The sequence below is a fragment of the Strix aluco genome, chromosome 2, assembly GCF_031877795.1.
Source record: "Strix aluco isolate bStrAlu1 chromosome 2, bStrAlu1.hap1, whole genome shotgun sequence".
Classification (NCBI taxonomy): domain Eukaryota; kingdom Metazoa; phylum Chordata; class Aves; order Strigiformes; family Strigidae; genus Strix; species Strix aluco.
The window spans coordinates 71,704,592-71,715,850 of NC_133932.1; the positions used below are offsets into that span (position 1 = coordinate 71,704,592).

The 11,259-nt window shown below is 58.2% G+C and overlaps 1 protein-coding gene across 1 annotated transcript; it reads right to left on the reverse strand.

The window, feature by feature from the left end:
• Window positions 1–2,185: 2,185 nt before the first annotated feature.
• On the reverse strand, window positions 2,186–4,277 carry SOX1 (SRY-box transcription factor 1). The gene has a single exon (XM_074816927.1). The coding sequence runs from the start codon at window positions 3,370–3,372 to the stop codon at window positions 2,245–2,247; it is 1,128 nt and encodes a 375-aa protein (XP_074673028.1). The 5' UTR covers window positions 3,373–4,277; the 3' UTR covers window positions 2,186–2,244.
• Between the last annotated feature and the right edge of the window lie 6,982 nt (window positions 4,278–11,259).

Here is an 11,259-nt window from a genome sequence, read left to right on the forward strand (position 1 = left end):
TACTCCGAAGAGTTATATATGTTAATTGACATGTCAGCGTTATAAAGTGCAATCTCTAACATGGACCGAAACCGCTCCTCATTAACCAGCTAACACTTCCCCACTCCTGCATGAATGAAGTACTCATTCGCCGGCGCTACAAGATGGTTTAAAAAGCCTGCTGCGACCGACATCACCGCCCTGGAAGTTAAAAGTATTTTTTTTCCTTTTGTTTAAGCAGTTACGACGAATTAAAAAAAAATATTTGCTACAGTATGACGCTTAAATGCAACGCTTAATGCTGTTATTACTACCAGACGAAGTTTACAGCAAACTTTTAATTCCAGCCTATGGAAAGGTACCGATCCCTAGCTGGTGAAAAAAACCCGCCAAACAAACAAAAAACAAGCCCCAACAAATTCAATTCCAAAGCACTGATCAACATTCTGCAATGAACAGACACGGGTCGTTTTGCTCGACAGCTTTCTCACCAGTGGCTGAAACTGGCGCCCCAGTTTGCGCGGGGCGGGAGCGTGTGACCCCGCCGCTCCCCGCTCGCCCCCCGGGATGCCCGGCAGGGACGGGGCTGCTTTTCGGGGCTTGGGGTTTAGAGGTCGCTTTCTTTTCGGGACGCTCAAACCGAAGCGCTTTCGCTTTTTATGGCGTTAATTAGAGGGGAAGTGGCGCGCTCGCCGGTGCCTCGGCGTCCCCCCCGGGGAGGTCGGTGGCCCCCGGGCCGGCGGGGACTCCCGGCCGAGCGGCGGGCAGAGGCGGGCAGGGGCGGGCAGCTTTCCCCCGGGGGAAACCTGCGGCCCTGGGCACGGTCCGGAGCGCCAGCCCAGCCGGAAAATCCACCGAAAGAGAGTCCACGGCCACGAAGAGCCAGGCAGGGAGTCGCCTTCCCTCGCAACACGGAAGGAGCGTTAAAAGCCGTCATCTACCTTCCTCCCTCCTGAGTTACACGGGTGAGGAGACATCGACATTTACTGCGGGATCGCACCTCATTCTCTTTGCCGCTCCTGTTTAAAACTTCCTCCCCGTACTCTAGGATTACCTGCTGTATTGCCAGGCACACCATGGAAACACTACTACGTTCTCAGGTTACGGTTTTGGTTATTTTAAAAAAAAAAAAAAAAAAAAAAACAGGTGACTTTTTCCGCTTTGAAATTTATTTAACTCAAAATTGAACGCATCCTTAGGATTTCTGTTTAGCAGAAAGGCTTTTTAGTAAACTATATACACAATCTGAATTCCCTCGTAACGCCTAAATAAAAATTATTTCACAATGCATTTACAAGAAATGATACAAAAAGAAAATAAAACCCAACAGAAAAAAAAAAGCAAAAAAAAAAATTATCCAGATACAATAAAGTTTTACAAAACCCAGAAAAAAAAAAACATTGCAGCCTCCAAAAGAAAAAAAAGTTTTATAAATAAACAAATAACAAAAAACCCCAAACAAAACAAAAAAACCCCAAACCAAAAACGCGAGAACATCTACAAAAAACTTTTAAGTGTTGTTTTGGATTTGCCTTAGTACATGAGTAATAAATGAGAACTGTTTCCCCATCAACTTCGAGTTAATTAGGCAATAAAAAGCCCTCGCAAGAAGCGATCCGTGACTGAAATCGTAGCGGTTCTGCGCGGTATAAAAGTTGGCATCGCCTACAACTTTTTGTGGTTATTATTGATATTTTTTGTCTTTTCGCCGTCTTTTTTTTTTTTTTTTCTCTCCTTTCTCTTTCTCTCTCTTTCCTCTTTTGCAAATAAACGCTCTATGTCTCTTGGGTGAATGATAAATACTGTACAAAAAGTCTCGATAAAACACAGAAGTTCAGTCTAATAAAACTAGTTTCATAAACTAGTCCTTCTAAAAAAAAAGGTAAGTAAAGCAACCGTTACCTTTTTTCTCTCTCGTTATTATTATTATTATTTATTATTATTATTACAAGAACATCAAAACATTTCTGTACAAAAAGGAAGGAAGAAAGAAAAAAAAAGGGGGGGGAGAGGCGGGGGAAGGCGGGAGGGAAGGGGAGCAAGAGGCAAAAATAAGAGGGGGGACCCGGGAGCGGGGCAGGAGCGGCGCGGGGCCGGGGCCGGGGCCGGGGCACGGCGGGCGGCCGGGGGCTGGGCGGGCGGTGGCAGCGGCGGGCGCGCAGTCCTGCGGGGCGGCCCGCGGCCGGTGGCCGGCGGCCGAGCCGGTGCCGGTGCCCGCGCCCTTGGCCGCCGCTCCCGGCGGCGGTGCCGGCGGGCGGCGGGGGCTCAGATATGCGTCAAGGGGACGGTGCCGTTGACGCCCGTGCTGGCGCTCTGGTAGTGCTGGGGCAGGGAGTGGAGCCGGCTCTGGGCGGCGGCGGCCGCCGGATCCCCGCCTTCCCCGGCCGGTAAGTACATGCTGATCATCTCCCGCAGGTCCCCGGGGCACGGGGCCCGCGAGTGCGAGGTGACGGGCGGGCTCACGCTGGGCTCCGACTTCACCAGCGAGCCCAGGGCGCCCAGAGCCCCCGAGGAGGCGGCCGCCGCCGCCGCCGCCGCCGCCGCCGCCGCCGCCGAGTTCTGGTGGGGCTGGGAGCCGTAGGGCAGGGCGCCGTAGCCCGAGGGCGAGGCGCTCATGTAGCCCTGCGAGTTGGAGATGGGGCTGTACTGCAGGGCGCCCATGTCGTAGCGGTGCATGGGCTGCGGGTTGTGCGGGTGGTGCGGGTGGTGGGGGTGCGGGTGGTGCGGGTGCCCCCCGCTGCCCGGGTGCTGGCTGTAGGCGAGCTGCGCCTCCTGCATCATCGCCGCCGCCGCCGCCGCCGCCGCCACCGAGCCCGGGTAGGCGCCGTTGGCCCAGCCGTTCATGTGCGCGTAGCCGCCGCTGGCCGTGCCGCCGGGGCTCTCCAGCCGCTGCCCGACGCCGCCGGGGCTGACGCCGACGCCCATGCCCACGCCGACACCGGCCGGGCCTCCCCCGGCCGAGCCGGCGCTCAGCAGCCCCCCGGCCAGCGAGTACTTGTCCTTCTTGAGCAGGGTCTTGGTCTTCCGCCGGGGCCGGTATTTATAATCCGGGTGCTCCTTCATGTGCAGCGCCCGCAGCCGCTTCGCCTCGTCGATGAACGGTCTCTTCTCGGCCTCCGACATGACTTTCCACTCGGCCCCCAGGCGCTTGCTGATCTCCGAGTTGTGCATTTTGGGGTTCTCCTGGGCCATCTTCCGCCGCTGGCCCCGCGACCACACCATGAAGGCGTTCATGGGTCTCTTGACCCGGTCCTGGTTCGCTTTGTTCCCCCCGCCGCCGCCGCCGCCGCCGCCGCCGCCGCCGCCTCCCGCTCCGGTCTGCCCCGAGAGGTTCGTGGGGGCCTGGGCTCCGCCGGGGGAGTGCAAGTCCGTCTCCATCATCATGCTGTACATTCAAGTAGCTTTTTTATTTTCCACCGGCGCCAGGCGTGAAAAAAGAATCAAACATAGAGGAGCCCGGGAGGACGGGGAGCGAGCGAGGCAAAACCCGTTGGTATCTCGGTAGCGACCGCCGTGCGGGGAAGAGAAAAAAAAAAAAAAAAAAAAAAAGAGGAGGAGGAGGAGAAGAAAACCTCGAGGAGAGCGATCGGCGACCCCGCCGGCGAAAAACTTTCTCCCTTTTGCAAATCACTTTCGGGGCTCGGCGGCGGCGGGGATTCGAGCTGCTCAAACAGGTGCACGGCAAACTTGCGGCTTCACTTGGCGCGGAGGGAGGAGTGTGCGGAGCCGTCGGCGGTGTCCTCCGCTCGCCGGCTCTCCCCGGCACACGCGCGCACACCCCTCCGCTCCCGCTCTTATCCTTAACGGAGCTATTTTTTTTTTTGTTCTTTGCTAACTTGGAGAGAGAGAGGGAGGGAGGGAGGGAGGGAGCGTGTGTGACTTGCATCCGCTGATCGCAGGTGAACGGAGCAGAAGAGAGAGGAGAACCCACCGCCACGCAAAAAGGAGGCACACACACCCAAAAAAAAAAAAAAGTATTTAAACGTTAATTTAAAAAAAAAAAAAAAAAGCGGGAGGGAGGATCGGGGGAGGGAGGGAGGGAGGGAGGGAGGGAGGGAGGGAGGGAGGGAGGGAGAGAGAGAGGGAGGGAGGGGGTGGGGAAGGAACCCAACCAAAACAAGCGCCGAGCCCGGCCGCCGGGGCACAGTAATTTGCTGGCGGTGGTCTCCCTCCCGCGGCCCGGGCGGGACGGGCCGGGCCGGGCCGGGCCGGGCCGGGCCGGGAGAGGAGGAGTCGCCGGGCGCGCGCGGGCGAGCCGCGCTTGCAGCCATCCGGGGCGCGCGCCGAGCCCGCCTTAAATCGCCTGGCGGCGGCCAATGGGGGCGCGCGGCGGGCGGGCGATTTGCATGGCGCGCGCTGAGCTGTGACGTCCGGCGGGGCGCGCCGCGCCGCGCCCGAGGGGGGGACGGGTGTGGGGTCACGGAGCGCCCCGCCCCCGCCGCGCCCCGGGAGGGGACACACACACACCGGTCCCGGGAGGGGGGGACGGACACACACGGGCCACCGCTCCCCCCGCCCCCCCGCCGGGCATCGCTGGAGGGAGGCCTCGCGCCGCGGGCCGCCCCGTCCCCCCCGGGCGCGCCCGGCACTTAGACGGCCACTGAGGGGTGTTTGGGGAGGCTGAGGCGCCCCAGGGTGTCCGCCCCGGGCCCGGCAGCCCTCGCCGGTACCGCACCGGTGAGAGCGGCGCCAAAACACGTCTCTTCCCCAGGACTTGGACCGTTCTGGAGCTTTCCCCGGGCGGGCGGGGACAGACGGCTCTCTCCAGTGTTAAAACTGGTCCCAGGCCTAAACCCGGGCGCAAGGCAGGCGTTGGATGCGGACGTTCTGCACTTAGTCAGAGGGGAGTTAAAAGCATCTGACACTAATGAAGGTACACGGAAACATGTTATATTTGTATAAAGTACAGGTGTATGACTTTTTTCTTTTTTTTTCCCCTGAAAATATTAAAAGGCTATCTTTGTGCCCTGGCTGTTCTGTGAGCTAGATTGTAGTTACTTTATAGCGGGGACAAAACGCTCCGCACCGACACCCGTGCTGTGATCTCTAATGGCAGCCATAGGAATGGCCGGTCCCTCGCATAAAGGGCCACACACGGAACCCGCCACTCCCATCGTCTTTCGCCAGGTGGAGAAAGGGACACGGGACATCCTTGCTCTTTTCCCAGTCCAGGAGTGTTAATTTCCCTGATGCCAGTGGCCTTCCAAGGCTGGAATCGCGCTGCAGCTCCCCCAATTACTGTTATCACCGCCAGAAGTTTTCTGCAGGAGGAGCACCCTCCGTGCACAAAAGCCCCAGCCTTAAGTGCTGGGCTAGGACTAGACCTTTTTGTTTGTTTGTTTCCCCCCATTTCCAACAACTCGTCATGAAACGGTGATCTCATCACGATAATCTGGGTTTGCTGAGGGGAGCAAAGCGCCTCTCCGTTTCTGATGGCTGGAGGCTCGGCCTGCTTCTGGGCCCTTTGGGCTCAGCCAGAGAGTTGCTGTTTGCTTCGGTGGGGATGCTTGGGGGGGGGGGGGGGGGGCTCTGCTCCCTTCCAGTCGGCCCTAAGGGTGCAAAGAGGGGAGGTCGTGCGGGATCGGGCCCGTGCTGCTCCTGCTGGTATTTTCCCCAGTTGATGGGTTGCCACATCTGCAGGGGAAAAACAAGCGAGGCCGCTGTGATCCCTAAATGATGCATTAAAAACTTAGTTGGTTGGCGTAGGAGAGGTGGGGAAGGGGAGAGAAGGTTACTGAAGAAAAGCAAATTTCCACTCGGATGGCCAAACGAAGATATTAGGAGCAAAATCCGGGAGATAAGCGACATGGCTCGCACATTATCCACCCAAAGCCCTAGCAGTATTTATCCTTGAAATTTGATATAAAGGTACCCGAAGGCCTCCTAACAAATAGGTGGGACGAATCAGTGTGGGGCAACCTCTTCCGGACAAGTCCCGCGCACCTCTGCGAGCCAGCGGACCCCATGGGAACACACGTTCATCCCTGAATATCGGGGATACACCCTGCTTCCTCACCCTCACCCCACACCCCCCCGCGGGGAAACCACGGCCGAGGCTGCCCCTGCCCTTCCCTACCCCAGTGCGGGGGGCAGCCGCCCATCTGCACCCCCCCGAGGGGCTGCCCCCCCTCTCGGTGCGGGGCTTCCCCACCCCCCGGCAAATAAACACCGAGAGCCCCTTCCCTCCCCTAAAAACTGCCAAACCGCCACAAACACGGTCCTTTAGGGTGGGTAAACGCGGGCAGGGAGCGGAGAGTGAGAAGATGCTGCTGGCGTGAGCCCCCTTGCCTCTGCCCCGGGTGCACCCCGCTCCCCGGCGGCCGGAGGGTGTAATATCGACCGGGGAGGGCGAGGTGGGGTGGCGGTAAAAACCAGCTCGGGAGCCAGACAGACAGACAGGGACTTCTCTTCTGTGGTGAGGGTGGGTGCAGATCCCCACTCGTGGGACCCGGACGAAGTCAAGCACTTTTACGAGTGTCACTTGACAGAGGGCCAGGAGTGCTCTGCGGGGTTGGGGTGGTGCAGGCGGGGGCTGCGCCCAGAGATAAGAGGTCCCTGGACTTCCCCCGGAGGAAAACGGCATTGCAAAGTGCCCGGAGTGGTGGGAATAAGGGGGGGTCCGGCGGGGGGTGGGGGTGAGCGGTGTGTGCGTGGGTGAACGCTGAAGGGAAACCAGTGGGGAGGCGTGGGGGAGATCCTGCGCTGGGAGCAGGGCCGGGGAGGGCTAAAGGTCCGGCAGCAGCCCCGGCCGCCCACCCCGGGCCCACGGAGGGGGCAGGCGCCGGCGTGGCCCGCTCGCAGGCCGGCCGAAGTGACGAGTGCCTCCCCCGTCCACCGCTCCCCCCTTCCCCCGGTACCGGCTGCGGCGGGAGGGCCGTCCCCTCGGGGCGGGGGGTCGCCCGCTGCGCCCCAGCCGTGCTCGGCCCCGGGGGCGAGGAGGGGGCGGTGGGGCCGAGCCGGGCGCCCCGGAGCGGGCGGCGATCGCCGTCTGCTGGCTGCCGCCGTGCCTCCCTCGCCCCGGGCCGGGGCCGGCGACCGCCAGCCCTCCCCGGCGAGATGCCGTGGGGAGATGCTCGGGGGAGATGCTGTCTGATGCCTCGCCAGCCCCGTCGGAAACGCGGGGCGGGGGGCGGGGATCCCTTGCAGCTCCTCCGGCCCTTTGCTGCAAAACCCGCAAACGGCTCCCTCGGGCCCGGGGCGCCGGCACCTGGGCCGAGGCGAGCAACCGGGAGGGAGCAGGGAGGGCAGGCAAGGGAGAGGGGGTCAGCCCCTTCCTGCCTCGGTCACTTGGCGATTCGGGGATCACGGTTTTGAACACGAACTGCTGCCCAGCAGGGGTGGGATGGAGGAAAAAAGGGCGCCTGAATAAAGTCCCGCTTTCTTTCCCGGCACTAACAACTGTTCCGGGGGAACATACAGCTCCAGTCCCAAATCAGCTACAGGCTCTCTGTGCGTTTTGTTGTCTTTTCCCAGCTTGCTGGGTAAAAGCGTTTGGAGAATCTCTGGAGCTTTCGAGTAGGGGCTCACCCTGTGAACGGTACTCACACATATAATTCAAATTTCACAGCTGACCTGCTCTGAAAACCTCAATCAGCTTCTAATTGAAGGGAAAACAAAATATTGCTTCCCTACAGCAGAGCTAACGATTTAATCATTATATCAGACATTATAGCTTTTAATTAGGCTAATGCTGATACTGTATGGAAAGAGATAATTCAACACAGTTCTTGATGAATTCTGTAATTGGGTTAACGGAGGAGCAGTTGGGGGAAGAGACGTCAATATTCAAGCTGCGTCTATAGCCACCAGGTTTATGAATGAAAAGGAAGGGGGGAAAAAGGAAAGGGGGGGGGGGGGGGGAGGGAAAAGGCTAAAATTCCCTGACGAGAAATGTCTCCCCCCCCTTCGCCCAGGAGAGCCGTGCCAACCAACGGGAAGCGTGACGAGGGTAAGGGCTGTCCTGCCGCCGCCCCGGCGCGCCCCGCTCCCGGCCAGCCCCGGCTGTCGCGACACCAGCGCGACCCGCGCGGCGGCCCCGCTGCGGGACCTCGCTACGGGACCTCGCTGCGGGACCTCGCTGCGGCTCCCCGGAGCAGCTCGGAGAGGGGGGGCGGGGGCGGCTTGGCTCCCAGGCCGTTTTTTCCTTGTATTTCCCACCCCGAGCCCCCCCCCCAGCCGACGGGTCGCCCACCGCCGCGCTGGGAACACGCGGGAAAGGGGCAGCCCGGCCCACCGGCGCTGAGGCTGTCCTACGGGGGTGCCCCGGAGCAAAGGCGGGGGGCACGACGGGGGGAACACCGAGGGTGGGTAGAAACGGGGCCGGAAGGTTTCTGAAGTCCTAGTGAGAGCAGGCGGGCGCCCTCCTCCGCGCCCGGGGCCGGGGCTCGGCTGCCGGGAGCCGCCCGCCCGGCGGGGAGCGGGCGCGACAGGGAGAGCAGGGGTGTGTGTGCTCAGGGCCAGCCTTCTCTGGACGAAATCAAAGCGTCCGGAGGGCACCCGGCTGCTCCGTGTGGGTACTTTCATTTCTTTATTTGTTGCGTCAGATAAAAGGACGGCTGGAGCCATTTTTCTAAAGGAATTCTGCATCGCCCCCCCACCCCCCCCAGCATCGATAAATCGCTCCTTTCCGAAGAGTTTCTATATCCCAGCCTTTTTGTTTCCGCTCCTTCCTTTCGACTTCTTACTGGCTTTGAAATGAGCTTTATGTTTTCGTTGAGCCTAAAAGAAGTAGTATCGATCTCCCCGCACGTTTGATCCCCGCAGCAGCCGGCGGCCGCCCCGACGCGCCCGCGGGTCCCGGCTGGCGGGTGGGTCGGCGGTGCCGAGTGGGGGTCGCCTCCCGGAACGGCTCCCGGGGCCGACCCCGCGGGAGAAACGGCGGGGCACTCCTCGGTGGGACGGCGGGACGGTCAGCCCCCGCCTAAGAGATTTCCTTCCCCCCTCTCCTCCCCCTTGCCGGATACACCGGGTGCCCCCTCGCCTTGAAACGGGCCCGATCCTCAGCCCGCTGGGAGCTACGAGTCAGTAGAGAAAGCAGAATCGGGTCTTAACGAAGTTTTGCCGGCAGGAGCATTTTCTAAAATGTTTGTTTATGTTACGTATTAGCTCGACTTCCAGCACAATATTGTTCCGAAAGAGGAATATCCCGTATTGTGATCTATCCTTGTCTTATTTTGTCAGTAATTACAGTAAAATTAAACGGGTCATTGAAAACATTCCAATGACACAACCCCCCTGTAATTAACAGGCTGAATACACCTTTTTACGTTACACAAAAGTTGTAATTTTCAAGTCTGTTCAGATTTTTAATTTTTTTTTTTGTTTAAAATTATTACTAAGGCACACGCCGGCAATATGTGCTAATCAGATGGCAAAGCATCAGATGGCAAAGCATCTCGCGGGAGATAGGGGCTTGAGCTGTCTTATTTTCTAGGTTTTGGGTTTTTCATCTAAAGGGATGGCCAGAGCTTTTACTTTTTACAAGATATGTTAATCGTAGACAAAAAGTATCTACCCAGCAATTTACTTTCTATCATAAGGAAAATATTTTGAAAGCATAGTTTTGTAACGGTAAACTTTTAAAGGAAAACGAAGGGCTGCGGGAACGGGGAGCTCGTCGGACTGGTACGACACGAGAGTGATTACGAAGTTAATCTTTAAAATTGCGCCGTTGAAATGTCAGTCACGAAAAAAGAGCTTCACAAGCCAAAGTGCGGAATCCCATTTACAGCAGGGCAACCTGGCTGTCTATGCCTGCGGCGCATCCCTTGGAGAAGTGGGGCTTAGAACACCATAAATGAAATATTACTGGTTTGCATCCTCGTCAGTTATCCCCAAATTGCAGAGGCATCATTCAGGGCAAGTCAGAACGAATTTGTGTAAAAAGTAAACGAGGAAAGAAAGAAATGAAATCATATAGAAGCTTCTTTCTTGCAGGCCATCCCGTTATTGCAAATTAGATTAGCTACACGGGCTTCAATATAAACATGACATGAGGTTCACAGGAGAGCGAAAGTATCATCCACTCCAATCTCTCCTTTCATCGAAACATCCCACACAAATTACATCTTCTCCTTTAATACACTTTTCAATGAGATTAAAACATCACTTTGACACGATTTCAAACCTTTTCAGTCGCATCCAGTGCTTACTTCAGAAAACAGCAAACAAGGGGAAACTAGAAACATCTAAATAATCTCAGACCGCTAGTCTGGAAATTAAAGGTACCCAGAGGAAATACATGATCCTCTTGCTCCATCCAGTGCAGCACTCTGGCCATGGAAAGGCGGATAACCAACCCCAGGGAAGCGAGGAGGAAAAAAACAGTTTCCAGCCCAGCAACCGGAGACACCGGCTAGTTGGCCGGAGTCGGGATCCGGCGCTTATGTGCCCTTTTGGAAAAGGGACGATTTTCACAGATCTGATTTTCACCATATCACTGACTGAGACTTCACCTTTCCCTTACACCGATTCCCTGGTAGTCACCGTAAGGCGGGATAGTAGCCCGGCTACCGACGCCTTTAGCCAATACATCTTTTATAGCGCTATCACTGCCGAACCTGGAAAAAAGGGGGGGCGGGGGGGCAGGCGGTTCGCAGACCGTCCTGTTTAAGGAATCACAGCTCTTGCAACTTCCTAGGGCTACCGTTTTGCTGCACCCCCATCCCGCCCCGGCCCGCAGCCGGTGCAGGGCGGCAGCCCCCGCCCACGGTCCGACCCCTCCTCCCCGGGCGGGTGTCTCCCTGCCCCCGCCACGGGACCCCCCTTTCCCGAGGGGATGCGTCAACTGTGCGAGAGGGGCTGCGCAGCCGGGCGGCCCACGGCGGGCAGGGGGTGGCGGCAGTCCCCCGGGCCCGCGGCGGCCGCCCAGCCCCTCCGCGGAACCGGGCCCGGGAGCAGCCGGGGCGGAGACGAGGCGCGCTGAGGTGCCGGGGCAGCCTGGCTTGGTGGGAAGGCGAACAAAACCCGGTAGTTTGGCATCTTCCTGCCTGCTCGATGCCGTACATTCGGGGACATTTTACCCCCACTCCATCCATCCATCCATCCATCCATCCATCCATCCATCCATCCATCCATCTCCACCCCCCCTTAACAAAGAGGCTTTCAAACCGCAACCTTTTATGGCAGCCTGCGGGAATCAATGCGATAAAACGGGTTTTTAATGGGTTAATTGACTGGAGCCGCTATCATGTTTAAACACCTGTTTCTGAAAAGAGATTCAGCCAAAACCCGTCCCCTCCCTGATCGATAGATGCACAGCCTTGCTCCATTGCCTGTTGA